General features: G+C 53.3%; 1 protein-coding gene across 4 annotated transcripts in view; it reads right to left on the reverse strand.

Annotated features, from left to right (window-relative positions):
* The window catches only part of LOC110514879 (WD repeat domain phosphoinositide-interacting protein 2), a 40,352-nt gene that overhangs the window by 12,782 nt on the left and 10,644 nt on the right, over nucleotides 1-16,926 (reverse strand). For all 4 annotated transcript variants that reach the window (XR_005042043.1, XM_036972943.1, XM_036972944.1 and 1 more), the window contains 2 exons: nucleotides 14,668-14,746; nucleotides 14,453-14,538 (listed from right to left, as the gene is read on the reverse strand). Coding sequence is in view for 3 of the 4 variants with exons in the window: in XM_036972943.1 (XP_036828838.1) it covers nucleotides 14,453-14,538; nucleotides 14,668-14,746 (165 nt within the window). In the remaining variant the exon portion in view is untranslated. The remainder of the gene's footprint in view (nucleotides 1-14,452; nucleotides 14,539-14,667; nucleotides 14,747-16,926) is intronic.

Genomic DNA, 16,926 nt, shown 5'->3' on the forward strand with positions numbered 1-16,926 from the left:
TTATTACAACACTATTATTAATACAACACTATTATTATAACAACACTATTATTAATCCAACACTATTATTAATACAACACTATTATTAATACAACACTATTATTAATACAACACTATTATTAATACAACACTATTATTAATACAACACTATTATTAATACAACACTATTATTAATACAACACTATTATTAATACAACACTATTATTAATACAACACTATATAACAACACTATTATTATAACACTATTATTAATACAACACTATATAACAACACTATTATTAATACAACACTATTATTAATACAACACTATTATTAATACAACACTATATAACAACACTATTATTATAACACTATTATTAATACAACACTATATAACAACACTATTATTAATACAACACTATTATTAATACAACACTATTATTATTACAACACTATTATTAATACAACACTATATAACAACACTATTATTAATACAACACTATTATTAATACAACACTATTATTATAACAACACTATTATTATAACACTATTATTGTTAGAACACTATATAACAACACTATTATTAATACAACACTATTATTATAACAACACTATTATTATAACACTATTATTGTTAGAACACTATATAACAACACTATTATTAATCCAACACTATTATTAATCCAACACTATTATTAATACAACACTATTATTATTACAACACTATTATTAATACAACACTATTATTAATACAACACTATTATTATTACAACACTATTATTAATACAACACTATTATTAATACAACACTATTATTAATACAACACTATTATTAATACAACACTATTATTAATACAACACTATTATTAATACAACACTATTATTAATACAACACTATTATTAATACAACACTATTATTATTACAACACTATTATTAATACAACACTATTATTAATACAACACTATTATTAATACAACACTATTATTATTACAACACTATTATTAATACAACACTATTATTATTACAACACTATTATCATTACAATGCTATATTATTATTCACAGTTACTTTCCAAAAGGCCGACCTGTCCGTTAACAGGAGGGCTCTAGGCCGACTTCTCTGTTAACGGGAGGGCTCTATGCCGACTTCTCTGTTAACGGGAGGGCTCGAGGCCGACTTCTCCGTTAATGGGAGGGCTCTAGGCCGACTTCTCCATTAAAGGAAGGGCTCTAGGCCGACTTCTCCATTAAAGGAAGGGCTCTAGGCCGACTTCTCCATTAAAGGAAGGGCTCTAGGCCGACTTCTCCGTTATCGGAAGGGCTCGAGGCCGACTTCTCCGTTAATGAGAGGGCTCTAGGCCGACTTCTCTGTTAACGGGAGGGCTCGAGGCCGACTTCTCCGTTATCGGGAGGGCTCGAGGCCGACTTCTCCGTTAATGAGAGGGCTCTAGGCCGACTTCTCCGTTATCGGGAGGGCTCGAGGCCGACTTCTCCGTTAAAGGGAGGGCTCTAGGCCGACTTGTCTGTTTTAACGTGGAAGGGGTCTAGGCTGACTTCTCCGTTAACGGGAGGGCTCTAGCCCGACTTGTCCGTTTTAACGGGGAGGGCTCAAGTCCGACCTGTCCGTTTTAACGTGGGAGGGCTCGAGGCCGACCTCTCCGTTTTAACGTGGGAGGGCTCTAGGCAGACTTGTCAGTTTAACGGGGAGGGATCGAGGCCGACCTGTCCGTTTTAACGTGGGAGGGCTTTAGGCCGACTTGTCCGTTAACGGGAGGGCTCTAGGCCGACTTCTCTGTTAATGGGAGGGCTCTAGGCCGACTTCTCAGTTATCGGGAGGGCTCGAGGCCGACTTCTCCGTTAAAGGGAGGGCTCTAGGCCGACTTGTCCGTTTTAACGTGGAAGGGCTCTAGGCTGACTTGTCCGTTTTAACGTGGGAGGGCTCTAGGCCGACTTGTCCATTTTAACGGGGAGGACTCTAGGCCGACTTCTCCGTTAACGGGAGGGCTCTAGGCCGACTTGTCCGTTTTAACGGGGAGGGCTCTAGGCCGACTTCTCCATTAAAGGAAGGGCTCGAGGCCGACTTCTCCGTTAACGGGAGGGCTCTAGGCCGACGTCTCCATTAACGGGAGGGCTCTAGGCCGACTTCTCCGTTAAAGGGAGGGCTCTATGCCGACTTCTCCGTTAAAGGGAGGGCTCTAGGCCGACTTCTCCGTTAACGGGAGGGCTCGAGGCCGACTTCTCCGTTAACGGGAGGGCTCTAGGCCGACTTCTCCGTTAATGGGAGGGCTCTAGGCCGACTTCTCCGTTAAAGGGAGGGCTCTAGGCCGACGTCTCCATTAACGGGAGGGCTCTAGGCCGACGTCTCCATTAACGGGAGGGCTCTAGGCCGACTTCTCCGTTAATGGGAGGGCTCTAGGCCGACTACTCCATTAACGGGAGGGCTCTAGGCCGACTTCTCCGTTAAAGGGAGGGCTCGAGGCCGACTTCTCCGTTAACGGGAGGGCTCTAGGCCGACTTCTCCGTTAACGGGAGGGCTCTAGGCCGACTTCTCCGTTAATGGGAGGGCTCTAGGCCGACTTCTCCGTTAATGGGAGGGGACTAGGCCGACTTGTCCGTTTTAACGCGGGAGGGCTCGAGGCCGACCTGTCCGTTTAATGGAGAGGGCTCTAGGCCGACTTGTCCGTTTTAACGTGGGAGGGCTCGAGGCCGACCTGTCCGTTTTAACGTGGGAGGGCTCTAGGCAGACTTGTCCGTTTAACGGGGAGGGATCGAGGCCGACCTGTCCGTTTTAACGTGGGAGGGCTCGAGGCCGACTTGTCCGTGTTAACGCGGGAGGGCTCGAGGCCGACCTGTCCGTTTAATGGAGAGGGCTCTAGGCCGACTTGTCCGTTTTAACGTGGGAGGGCTCGAGGCCGACTTGTCCGTTTTAACGCGGGAGGGCTCGAGGCCGACCTGTCCGTTTAATGGAGAGGGCTCTAGGCCGACTTGTCCGTTTTAACGTGGGAGGGCTCGAGGCAGACTTGTCCGTTTTAACGGGGAGGGCTCTAGGCCGACTTCTCCATTAAAGGAAGGGCTCGAGGCCGACTTCTCCGTTAACGGGAGGTCTCTAGGCCGACTTCTCCATTAACGGGAGGGCTCTAGGCCGACTTCTCCGTTAACGGGAGGGCTCTAGGCCGACTTCTCCGTTAAAGGGAGGGCTCTATGCCGACTTGTCCGTTTTAACGGGGAGGGCTCTAGGCCGACTTCTCCATTAAAGGAAGGGCTCGAGGCCGACTTCTCCGTTAACGGGAGGGCTCTAGGCCGACTTCTCCATAAACGGGAGGGCTCTAGGCCGACTTCTCTGTTAAAGGGAGGGCTCTATGCCGACCTGTCCGTTTTAACGTGGGAGGGTTCTAGGCAGACTTGTCGGCCTCGATCCCTCCCCGTTAAACGGACAAGTCGGCCTCGAGCCCTCCCACGTTAAAACGGACAAGTCGGCCTCGAGCCCTCCCACGTTAAAACGGACAGGTCGGCCTCGATCCCTCCCCGTTAAACGGACCCGTCCGTTTTAACGTGGGAGGGCTCGAGGCCGACTTGTCCGTTTTAACGTGGGCGGGCTCGAGGCCGACTTGTCCGTTTAAACGGGGAGGGCTCTAGGCCGACTTTTCCATTAAAGGAAGGGCTCGAGGCCGACTTCTCCGTTGACGGGAGGGCTCTAGGCCGACTTCTCCGTTAAAGGGAGGGCTCTATGCCGACTTGTCCGTTTTAACGGGGAGGGCTCTAGGCCGACTTCTCCATTAAAGGAAGGGCTCGAGGCCGACTTCTCCGTTAACGGGAGGGCTCTAGGCCGACTTCTCCGTTAATTGGAGGGCTCTAGGCCGACTTCTCCGTTAACGGGAGGGCTCTAGGCCGACTTCTCCGTAAACGGGAGGGCTCTATGCCGACCTGTCCGTTTTAACGTGGGAGGGTTCTAGGCAGACTTGTCGGCCTCGATCCCTCCCCGTTAAACGGACAAGTCGGCCTCGAGCCCTCCCACGTTAAAACGGACAAGTCGGCCTCGAGCCCTCCCACGTTAAAACGGACAGGTCGGCCTCGATCCCTCCCCGTTAAACGGACCTGTCCGTTTTAACGTGGGAGGGCTCGAGGCCGACTTGTCCGTTTTAACGTGGGAGGGCTCGAGGCCGACTTGTCCGTTTAAACGGGGAGGGCTCTAGGCCGACTTTTCCATTAAAGGAAGGGCTCGAGGCCGACTTCTCCGTTGACGGGAGGGCTCTAGGCCGACTTCTCCGTAAACGGGAGGGCTCTAGGCCGACTTCTCCGTTAATGGGAGGGCTCTAGGCCGACTTCTCCATAAACGGGAGGGCTCTAGGCCGACTTCTCCGTTAACGGGAGGGCTCTAGGCCGACTTCTCTGTTAAAGGGAGGGCTCTATGCCGACCTGTCCGTTTTAACGTGGGAGGGTTCTAGGCAGACTTGTCGGCCTCGATCCCTCCCCGTTAAACGGACAAGTCGGCCTCGAGCCCTCCCACGTTAAAACGGACAAGTCGGCCTCGAGCCCTCCCACGTTAAAACGGACAGGTCGGCCTCGATCCCTCCCCGTTAAACGGACCTGTCCGTTTTAACGTGGGAGGGCTCTATGCCGACTTGTCCGTTTTAACGGGGAGGGCTCTAGGCCGACTTCTCCATTAAAGGAAGGGCTCGAGGCCGACTTCTCCGTTAACGGGAGGGCTCTAGGCCGACTTCTCCGTTAATTGGAGGGCTCTAGGCCGACTTCTCCGTTAACGGGAGGGCTCTAGGCCGACTTCTCCGTTAACGGGAGGGCTCTAGGCCGACTTCTCCGTTAATGAGAGGGCTCTAGGCCGACTTCTCCGTTAACGGGAGGGCTCTAGGCCGACTTCTCTGTTAAAGGGAGGGCTCTATGCCGACTTGTCCGTTTTAACGGGGAGGGCTCTAGGCCGACTTCTCCGTTAATGGGAGGGCTCGAGGCCGACCTGTCCGTTTTAACGTGGGAGGGCTCTAGGCCGACTTGTCCGTTTTAACGTGGGAGGGCTTGAGGCCGACCTGTCCGTTTAATGGAGAGGGCACTAGGCCGACTTGTCCGTTTTAACGTGGGAGGGCTCGAGGCCGACTTCTCCGTTAACGGGAGGGCTCTAGGCCGACTTCTCCGTTAATGGGAGGGCTCTAGGCCGACTTCTCCGTTATCGGGAGGGCTCGAGGCCGACTTCTCCGTTAAAGGGAGGGCTCTAGGCCGACTTGTCCGTTTTAACGTGGAAGGGCTCTAGGCTGACTTGTCCGTTTTAACGTGGGAGGGCTCTAGGCCGACTTCTCCGTTAACGGGAGGGCTCTAGGCCGACTTCTCCGTTAACGGGAAAGCTCTAGGCCGACTTCTCCGTTAACGGGAGGGCTCTAGGCCGACTTCTCCGTTAACGGGAAAGCTCTAGGCCGACTTCTCCGTTAACGGGAGGGCTCGAGGCCGACTACTCCGTTAGTGGGAGGGCTCTAGCCCGACTTGTCCGTTTTAACGGGGAGGGCTCGAGTCCGACCTGTCCGTTTTAACGTGGGAGGGCTCGAGGCCGACCTGTCCGTTTTAACGTGGGAGGGCTCGAGGCAGACTTGTCCGTTTAACGGGGAGGGATCGAGGCCGACCTGTCCGTTTTAACGTGGGAGGGCTCGAGGCCGACTTGTCCGTTTTAACGCGGGAGGGCTCGAGGCCGACCTGTCCGTTTAATGGAGAGGGCTCTAGGCCGACTTGTCCGTTTTAACGTGGGAGGGCTCGAGGCCGACTTGTCCGTTTTAACGGGGAGGGCTCTAGGCCGACTTCTCCATTAAAGGAAGGGCTCGAGGCCGACTTCTCCGTTAACGGGAGGTCTCTAGGCCGACTTCTCCATTAACGGGAGGGCTCTAGGCCGACTTCTTCGTTAACGGGAGGGCTCTAGGCCGACTTCTCCGTTAAAGGGAGGGCTCTATGCCGACTTGTCCGTTTTAACGGGGAGGGCTCTAGGCCGACTTCTCCATTAAAGGAAGGGCTCGAGGCCGACTTCTCCGTTAACGGGAGGGCTCTAGGCCGACTTCTCCGTTAACGGGAGGGCTCTAGGCCGACTTCTCCGTTAAAGGGAGGGCTCTATGCCGACTTGTCCGTTTTAACGGGGAGGGCTCTAGGCCGACTTCTCCATTAAAGGAAGGGCTCTAGGCCGACTTCTCCATAAACGGGAGGGCTCTAGGCCGACTTCTCCGTTAACGGGAGGGCTCTAGGCCGACTTCTCTGTTAAAGGGAGGGCTCTATGCCGACCTGTCCGTTTTAACGTGGGAGGGTTCTAGGCAGACTTGTCGGCCTCGATCCCTCCCCGTTAAACGGACCTGTCCGTTTTAACGTGGGAGGGCTCGAGGCCGACTTGTCCGTTTTAACGTGGGAGGGCTCGAGGCCGACTTGTCCGTTTAAACGGGGAGGGCTCTAGGCCGACTTTTCCATTAAAGGAAGGGCTCGAGGCCGACTTCTCCGTTGACGGGAGGGCTCTAGGCCGACTTCTCCGTAAACGGGAGGGCTCTAGGCCGACTTCTCCGTTAATGGGAGGGCTCTAGGCCGACTTCTCCATAAACGGGAGGGCTCTAGGCCGACTTCTCCGTTAACGGGAGGGCTCTAGGCCGACTTCTCTGTTAAAGGGAGGGCTCTATGCCGACCTGTCCGTTTTAACGTGGGAGGGTTCTAGGCAGACTTGTCGGCCTCGATCCCTCCCCGTTAAACGGACAAGTCGGCCTCGAGCCCTCCCACGTTAAAACGGACAAGTCGGCCTCGAGCCCTCCCACGTTAAAACGGACAGGTCGGCCTCGATCCCTCCCCGTTAAACGGACCTGTCCGTTTTAACGTGGGAGGGCTCTATGCCGACTTGTCCGTTTTAACGGGGAGGGCTCTAGGCCGACTTCTCCATTAAAGGAAGGGCTCGAGGCCGACTTCTCCGTTAACGGGAGGGCTCTAGGCCGACTTCTCCGTTAATTGGAGGGCTCTAGGCCGACTTCTCCGTTAACGGGAGGGCTCTAGGCCGACTTCTCCGTTAACGGGAGAGCTCTAGGCCGACTTCTCCGTTAATGAGAGGGCTCTAGGCCGACTTCTCCGTTAACGGGAGGGCTCTAGGCCGACTTCTCTGTTAAAGGGAGGGCTCTATGCCGACTTGTCCGTTTTAACGGGGAGGGCTCTAGGCCGACTTCTCCGTTAATGGGAGGGCTCGAGGCCGACCTGTCCGTTTTAACGTGGGAGGGCTCTAGGCCGACTTGTCCGTTTTAACGTGGGAGGGCTTGAGGCCGACCTGTCCGTTTAATGGAGAGGGCACTAGGCCGACTTGTCCGTTTTAACGTGGGAGGGCTCGAGGCCGACTTCTCCGTTAACGGGAGGGCTCTAGGCCGACTTCTCCGTTAATGGGAGGGCTCTAGGCCGACTTCTCCGTTATCGGGAGGGCTCGAGGCCGACTTCTCCGTTAAAGGGAGGGCTCTAGGCCGACTTGTCCGTTTTAACGTGGAAGGGCTCTAGGCTGACTTGTCCGTTTTAACGTGGGAGGGCTCTAGGCCGACTTGTCCATTTTAACGGGGAGGACTCTAGGCCGACTTCTCCGTTAACGGGAGGGCTCTAGGCCGACTTCTCCGTTAACGGGAAAGCTCTAGGCCGACTTCTCCGTTAACGGGAGGGCTCTAGGCCGACTTCTCCGTTAACGGGAAAGCTCTAGGCCGACTTCTCCGTTAACGGGAGGGCTCGAGGCCGACTACTCCGTTAGTGGGAGGGCTCTAGCCCGACTTGTCCGTTTTAACGGGGAGGGCTCGAGTCCGACCTGTCCGTTTTAACGTGGGAGGGCTCGAGGCCGACCTGTCCGTTTTAACGTGGGAGGGCTCGAGGCAGACTTGTCCGTTTAACGGGGAGGGATCGAGGCCGACCTGTCCGTTTTAACGTGGGAGGGCTCGAGGCCGACTTGTCCGTTTTAACGCGGGAGGGCTCGAGGCCGACCTGTCCGTTTAATGGAGAGGGCTCTAGGCCGACTTGTCCGTTTTAACGTGGGAGGGCTCGAGGCCGACTTGTCCGTTTTAACGGGGAGGGCTCTAGGCCGACTTCTCCATTAAAGGAAGGGCTCGAGGCCGACTTCTCCGTTAACGGGAGGTCTCTAGGCCGACTTCTCCATTAACGGGAGGGCTCTAGGCCGACTTCTTCGTTAACGGGAGGGCTCTAGGCCGACTTCTCCGTTAAAGGGAGGGCTCTATGCCGACTTGTCCGTTTTAACGGGGAGGGCTCTAGGCCGACTTCTCCATTAAAGGAAGGGCTCGAGGCCGACTTCTCCGTTAACGGGAGGGCTCTAGGCCGACTTCTCCGTTAACGGGAGGGCTCTAGGCCGACTTCTCCGTTAAAGGGAGGGCTCTATGCCGACTTGTCCGTTTTAACGGGGAGGGCTCTAGGCCGACTTCTCCATTAAAGGAAGGGCTCTAGGCCGACTTCTCCATAAACGGGAGGGCTCTAGGCCGACTTCTCCGTTAACGGGAGGGCTCTAGGCCGACTTCTCTGTTAAAGGGAGGGCTCTATGCCGACCTGTCCGTTTTAACGTGGGAGGGTTCTAGGCAGACTTGTCGGCCTCGATCCCTCCCCGTTAAACGGACAAGTCGGCCTCGAGCCCTCCCACGTTAAAACGGAAAAGTCGGCCTCGAGCCCTCCCACGTTAAAACGGACAGGTCGGCCTCGATCCCTCCCCGTTAAACTGACAAGTCTGCCTAGAGCCCTCCCACGTTAAAACGGACAGGTCGGCCTCGATCCCTCCCCGTTAAACGGACCTGTCCGTTTTAACGTGGGAGGGCTCGAGGCCGACTTGTCCGTTTTAACGTGGGAGGGCTCGAGGCCGACTTGTCCGTTTAAACGGGGAGGGCTCTAGGCCGACTTTTCCATTAAAGGAAGGGCTCGAGGCCGACTTCTCCGTTGACGGGAGGGCTCTAGGCCGACTTCTCCGTTAACGGGAGGGCTCTAGGCCGACTTCTCCGTTAAAGGGAGGGCTCTATGCCGACTTGTCCGTTTTAACGGGGAGGGCTCTAGGCCGACTTCTCCATTAAAGGAAGGGCTCGAGGCCGACTTCTCCGTTAATGAGAGGGCTCTAGGCCGACTTCTCCGTTAACGGGAGGGCTCTAGGCCGACTTCTCTGTTAAAGGGAGGGCTCTATGCCGACTTGTCCGTTTTAACGGGGAGGGCTCTAGGCCGACTTCTCCGTTAATGGGAGGGCTCGAGGCCGACCTGTCCGTTTTAACGTGGGAGGGCTCTAGGCCGACTTGTCCGTTTTAACGTGGGAGGGCTTGAGGCCGACCTGTCCGTTTAATGGAGAGGGCACTAGGCCGACTTGTCCGTTTTAACGTGGGAGGGCTCGAGGCCGACTTCTCCGTTAACGGGAGGGCTCTAGGCCGACTTCTCCGTTAATGGGAGGGCTCTAGGCCGACTTCTCCGTTATCGGGAGGGCTCGAGGCCGACTTCTCCGTTAAAGGGAGGGCTCTAGGCCGACTTGTCCGTTTTAACGTGGAAGGGCTCTAGGCTGACTTGTCCGTTTTAACGTGGGAGGGCTCTAGGCCGACTTGTCCATTTTAACGGGGAGGACTCTAGGCCGACTTCTCCGTTAACGGGAGGGCTCTAGGCCGACTTCTCCGTTAACGGGAGGGCTCGAGGCCGACTACTCTGTTAAAGGGAGGGCTCGAGGCCGACTTGTCCGTTTTAACGGGGAGGGCTCTAGGCCGACTTCTCCGTTAATGGGAGGGCTCGAGGCCGACAATTTCCATTTTAACGGGGAGGGATCGAAGCCGACCTGTCCGTTTTAACGTGGGAGGGCTCTAGGCCGACTTGTCCGTTTTAACGCGGGAGGGCTCGAGGCCGACCTGTCTGTTTAATGGAGAGGGCTCGAAGCCGACTTGTCCATTTTAACGGGGAGGGCTCTAGGCCGACTTTTCCATTAAAGGAAGGGCTCGAGGCCGACTTCTCCGTTGACGGGAGGGCTCTAGGCCGACTTCTCCGTTAACGGGAGGGCTCTAGGCCGACTTCTCCGTTAAAGGGAGGGCTCTATGCCGACTTGTCCGTTTTAACGGGGAGGGCTCTAGGCCGACTTCTCCATTAAAGGAAGGGCTCGAGGCCGACTTCTCCGTTAATGAGAGGGCTCTAGGCCGACTTCTCCGTTAACGGGAGGGCTCTAGGCCGACTTCTCTGTTAAAGGGAGGGCTCTATGCCGACTTGTCCGTTTTAACGGGGAGGGCTCTAGGCCGACTTCTCCGTTAATGGGAGGGCTCGAGGCCGACCTGTCCGTTTTAACGTGGGAGGGCTCTAGGCCGACTTGTCCGTTTTAACGTGGGAGGGCTTGAGGCCGACCTGTCCGTTTAATGGAGAGGGCACTAGGCCGACTTGTCCGTTTTAACGTGGGAGGGCTCGAGGCCGACTTCTCCGTTAATGGGAGGGCTCTAGGCCGACTTCTCCGTTATCGGGAGGGCTCGAGGCCGACTTCTCCGTTATCGGGAGGGCTCGAGGCCGACTTCTCCGTTAAAGGGAGGGCTCTAGGCCGACTTCTCCGTTATCGGGAGGGCTCGAGGCCGACTTCTCCGTTAAAGGGAGGGCTCTAGGCCGACTTGTCCGTTTTAACGTGGAAGGGCTCTAGGCTGACTTGTCCGTTTTAACGTGGGAGGGCTCTAGGCCGACTTGTCCATTTTAACGGGGAGGACTCTAGGCCGACTTCTCCGTTAACGGGAGGGCTCTAGGCCGACTTCTCCGTTAACGGGAGGGCTCTAGGCCGACTTCTCCGTTAACGGGAGGGCTCGAGGCCGACTACTCTGTTAAAGGGAGGGCTCGAGGCCGACTTGTCCGTTTTAACGGGGAGGGCTCTAGGCCGACTTGTCCGTTTTAACGGGGAGGGCTCTAGGCCGACTTCTCCGTTAATGGGAGGGCTCGAGGCCGACAATTTCCATTTTAACGGGGAGGGATTGAAGCCGACCTGTCCGTTTTAACGTAGGAGGGCTCTAGGCCGACTTGTCCGTTTTAACGCGGGAGGGCTCGAGGCCGACCTGTCTGTTTAATGGAGAGGGCTCTAGGCCGACTTGTCCGTTTTAACGTGGGAGGGCTCGAAGCCGACTTGTCCATTTTAACGGGGAGGGCTCTAGGCCGATTTCTCCATTAAAGGAAGGGCTCGAGGCCGACATGTCCGTTTTAACGTGGGAGGGCTCTAGGCCGACTTCTCTGTTAACGGGAGGGCTCTAGGCCGACTTCTCCATTAACGGGAGGGCTCTAGGCCGACTTCTCCGTTAAAGGGAGGGGACTAGGCCGACTTGTCCGTGTTAACGTGGAAGGGCTCTAGGCCGACTTGTCCGTTTTAACATGGGAGGGCTCTAGGCCGACTTCTCCGTTAATGGGAGGGCTCGAGGCCGACAATTTCCATTTTAACGTGGAGGGATCGAGGCCGACCTGTCCGTTTTAACGTGGGAGGGCTCTAGGCCGACTTGTCCGTTTTAACGCGGGAGGGCTTGAGGCCGACCTGTCCGTTTAATGGAGAGGGCTCGAGGCCGACCTATCCGTTTTAACGTGGGAGGGCTCTAGGGAGACTTGTCCGTTTAACGGGGAGGGATCGAGGCCGACCTGTCCGTTTTAACGTGGGAGGGCTCGAGGCCGACTTGTCCGTTTTAACGCGGGAGGGCTCGAGGCCGACCTGTCCGTTTAATGGAGAGGGCTCTAGGCCGACCTGTCCGTTTTAACGTGGGAGGGCTCTAGGCCGACTTCTCTGTTAACGGGAGGGCTCTAGGCCGACTTCTCCATTAACGGGAGGGCTCTAGGCCGACTTCTCCGTTAAAGGGAGGGGACTAGGCCGACTTGTCCGTGTTAACGTGGAAGGTCTCTAGGCCGACTTGTCCGTTTTAACATGGGAGGGCTCTAGGCCGACTTCTCCGTTAATGGGAGGGCTCGAGGCCGACAATTTCCATTTTAACGTGGAGGGATCGAGGCCGACCTGTCCGTTTTAACGTGGGAGGGCTCTAGGCCGACTTGTCCGTTTTAACGCGGGAGGGCTTGAGGCCGACCTGTCCGTTTAATGGAGAGGGCTCGAGGCCGACCTATCCGTTTTAACGTGGGAGGGCTCTAGGGAGACTTGTCCGTTTAACGGGGAGGGATCGAGGCCGACCTGTCCGTTTTAACGTGGGAGGGCTCGAGGCCGACTTGTCCGTTTTAACGCGGGAGGGCTCGAGGCCGACCTGTCCGTTTAATGGAGAGGGCTCTAGGCCGACCTGTCCGTTTTAACGTGGGAGGGCTCTAGGCAGACTTGTCCGTTTAACGGGGAGGGATCGAGGCCGACCTGTCCGTTTTAACGTGGGAGGGCTCGAGGCCGACTTCTCCATTAAAGTAAGGGCTCGAGGCCGACTTGTCCGTTTTAACGTGGGAGGGCTCGAGGCCGACTTCTCCATTAAAGTAAGGGCTCTAGGCCGACTTCTCCGTTAACAGGAGGGCTCGAGGCCGACTTCTCCATTAAAGTAAGGGCTCTAGGCCGACTTCTCCGTTAAAGTAAGGGCTCTAGGCCGACTTCTCCGTTAACGGGAGGGCTCTAGGCCGACTTCTCCGTTAAAGTAAGGGCTCTAGGCCGACTTCTCCGTTAAAGTAAGGGCTCTAGGCCGACTTCTCCGTTAACGGGAGGGCTCTAGGCCGACTTCTCCGTTAAAGTAAGGGCTCTAGGCCGACTTCTCCGTTGACGGGAGGGCTCTAGGCCGACTTCTCCGTTAATGGGAGGGCTCTAGGCCGACTTCTCCGTTAATGGGAGGGCTCTAGGCCGACTTCTCCGTTAATGGGAGGGCTCTAGGCCGACTTCTCCGTTAATGGGAGGGCTCTAGGCCGACTTCTCCGTTAATGGGAGGGCTCTAGGCCGACTTCTCCGTTAATGGGAGGGCTCTATGCTGACTTTTTCCCAGGGAAGACGTTTTAACATGTTCAGGGAATGAATGATGGATAGTTTAATGTGCAACATGATAAAATAGGATCCAGAATGATCAGATTTATTTAGTCTCTTTAGAGATTAATTTGCCTGGCTGTTTTTTTGTGAATACTGGCCTAGGCTATATAATTCACCACCTGAGGAAGTGGGAACTCAAAACACATCAGCTAGATTGCTAACTCAAAATGTGATCGTTGCTCGAACAGTAAATTGTATGTTCTCCAAAAACGTTGCTTGGTAGACATAGAGCCACTCCGTTTTCTCAGGCGCATCTCAATTACCCTACTCTGTTTGTAATGAGGAGAGGAAGTGAGGGCAGGCAGTGAGGAGAGGAAGTGAGGGCAGGCTGTGAGAAGAGGAAGTGAGGGCAGACAGTGAAACAGGGACGATACTTTCATTGCAGGAAGCAGATTAATGCACGTTACTATTGACGACCAAACAATATGGAAGAATGTTATGTTGGCTAATCCCCCAAATGACCAACGTCAGATAAACTGGGGGAGAGCAGGGCGATGTTGGGAATATGGTCCCAGCTCTAGAGTCTGGTAGAGAACGTTCTAGTGGGTGGGAGGGAATATGGTCCCAGCTCTAGAGTCTGGTAGAAAACGTTCTAGTGGGTGTGTGGGGGGAATATGGTCCCAGCTCTAGAGTCTGGTAGAGAACGTTCTAGTGGGTGTGTGGGGGGGAATATGGTCCCAGCTCTAGAGTCTGGTAGAGAACGTTCTAGTGGGTGGGGGGAATATGGTCCCAGCTCTAGAGTCTGGTAGAGAACGTTCTAGTGGGTGGGGGGAATATGGTCCCAGCTCTAGAGTCTGGTAGAAAACGTTCTAGTGGGTGGGGGGAATATGGTCCCAGCTCTAGAGTCTGGTAGAAAACGTTCTAGTGGGTGTGTGGGGGGAATATGGTCCCAGCTCTAGAGTCTGGTAGAGAACGTTCTAGTGGGTGTGGGGAATATGGTCCCAGCTCTAGAGTCTGGTAGAAAACGTTCTAGTGGGTGGGGGGAATATGGTCCCAGCTCTAGAGTCTGGTAGAGAACGTTCTAGTGGGTGTGGGGAATATGGTCCCAGCTCTAGAGTCTGGTAGAGAACGTTCTAGTGGGTGTGGGGAATATGGTCCCAGCTCTAGAGTCTGGTAGAGAACGTTCTAGTGGGTGTGTGGGGGGAATATGGTCCCAGCTCTAGAGTCTGGTAGAGAACGTTCTAGTGGGTGTGGGGAATATGGTCCCAGCTCTAGAGTCTGGTAGAGAACGTTCTAGTGGGTGTGGGGAATATGGTCCCAGCTCTAGAGTCTGGTAGAGAACGTTCTAGTGGGTGTGGGGAATATGGTCCCAGCTCTAGAGTCTGGTAGAGAACGTTCTAGTGGGTGGGGGGAATATGGTCCCAGCTCTAGAGTGTGGTAGAGAACGTTCTAGTGGGTGTGTGGGGGGGAATATGGTCCCAGCTCTAGAGTCTGGTAGAGAACGTTCTAGTGGGTGGGTGGGGGGAATATGGTCCCAGCTCTAGAGTCTGGTAGAGAACGTTCTAGTGGGTGTTCTTACAGGGCCAGAGCACAGATGTTCTTGTGTCCAGAGAAGGGCAGTCGTACGGTGGCGAAGGCTCGTCCCTGAGTGAACATCTCTGTCACCTGACGCACACAGAGGAGACATGGTCAGACAACACACACACACACACACACACACACACACACACACACACACACACACACACACACACACACACACCACACACTCTCTCAAAAGGAAGTCCCACTCACCTGAGAGGGCAGGTAGGTGGTGGACGCCATCAGGACCTTCCCAAAGTATCCACCCCATGTCGTCGGCTCCTCTGTTGGCCTACACACACACCATGTTAATATACAGGACAACATATCCTCTGTTGGCCTACACACACACCATGTTAATATACAGGACAACATCTCCTCTGTTGGCCTACACACACCATGTTAATATACAGGACAACATCTCCTTGTTGGCCTACACACACCATGTTAATATACAGGACAACATCTCCTCTGTTGGCCCACACACACACCATGTTAATATACAGGACAACATCTCCTCTGTTGGCCCACACACACCATGTTAATATACAGGACAACATCTCCTCTGTTGGCCTACACACACCATGTTAATATACAGGACAACATCTCCTCTGTTGGCCTACACACACCATGTTAATATACAGGACAACATCTCCTCTGTTGGCCCACACACACCATGTTAATATACAGGACAACATCTCCTCTGTTGGCCCACACACACCATGTTAATATACAGGACAACATCTCCTCTGTTGGCCCACACACACCATGTTAATATACAGGACAACATCTCCTCTGTTGGCCCACACACACACCATGTTAATATACAGGACAACATCTCCTCTGTTGGCCTACACACACACCATGTTAATATACAGGACAACATCTCCTCTGTTGGCCCACACACACACCATGTTAATATACAGGACAACATCTCCTCTGTTGGCCCACACACACCATGTTAATATACAGGACAACATCTCCTCTGTTGGCCTACACACACACCATGTTAATATACAGGACAACATCTCCTCTGTTGGCCCACACACACCATGGGAATATACAGGACAACATCTCCTCTGTTGGCCCACACACACCATGTTAATATACAGGACAACATCTCCTCTGTTGGCCCACACACACCATGTTAATATACAGGACAACATCTCCTCTGTTGGCCTACACACACCATGTTAATATACAGGACAACATCTCCTCTGTTGGCCCACACACACCATGTTAATATACAGGACAACATCTCCTCTGTTGACCTACACACACCATGTTAATATACAGGACAACATCTCCTCTGTTGGCCCACACACACACCATGTTAATATACAGGACAACATCTCCTCTGTTGGCCTACACACACACCATGTTAATATACAGGACAACATCTCCTCTGTTGGCCCACACACACACCATACTAATATACAGGACAACATCTCCTCTGTTGACCTACACACACACCATGTTAATATACAGGACAACATCTCCTCTGTTGGCCTACACACACACCATGTTAATATACAGGACAACATCTCCTCTGTTGGCCTACACACACCATGTTAATATACAGGACAACATCTCCTCTGTTGGCCTACACACACCATGTTAATATACAGGACAACATCTCCTCTGTTGGCCCACACACACACCATGTTAATATACAGGACAACATCTCCTCTGTTGGCCCACACACACCATGTTAATATACAGGACAACATCTCCTCTGTTGGCCCACACACACACCATGTTAATATACAGGACAACATCTCCTCTGTTGGCCCACACACACACCATGCTAATATACAGGACAACATCTCCTCTGTTGGCCCACACACACCATGTTAATATACAGGACAACATCTCCTCTGTTGGCCCACACACACACCATGTTAATATACAGGACAACATCTCCTCTGTTGGCCCACACACACCATGTTAATATACAGGACAACATCTCCTCTGTTGGCCCACACACACCATGTTAATATACAGGACAACATCTCCTCTGTTGGCCCACACACACCATGTTAATATACAGGACAACATCTCCTCTGTTGGCCTACACACACCATGTTAATATACAGGACAACATCTCCTCTGCTGGCCCACACACACCATGTTAATATACAGGACAACATCTCCTCTGTTGGCCCACACACACCATGTTAATATACAGGACAACATCTCCTCTGTTGGCCCACACACACCATGTTAATATACAGGACAACATCTCCTCTGTTGGCCTACACACACCATGTTAATATACAGGACAACATCTCCTCTGTTGGCCCACACACACCATGTTAATATACAGGACAACATCTCCTCTGTTGGCCCACACACACCATGTTAATATACAGGACAACATCTCCTCTGTTGGCCCACACACACCATGTTAATATACAGGACAACATCTAGAATCAGACTAATGCAGCCAGGTGGGGGGGGGGGGGGGGGGGT

The sequence above is a fragment of the Oncorhynchus mykiss genome, unplaced genomic scaffold (assembly GCF_013265735.2).
Source record: "Oncorhynchus mykiss isolate Arlee unplaced genomic scaffold, USDA_OmykA_1.1 un_scaffold_213, whole genome shotgun sequence".
NCBI classification, from domain to species: Eukaryota; Metazoa; Chordata; class Actinopteri; order Salmoniformes; family Salmonidae; genus Oncorhynchus; species Oncorhynchus mykiss.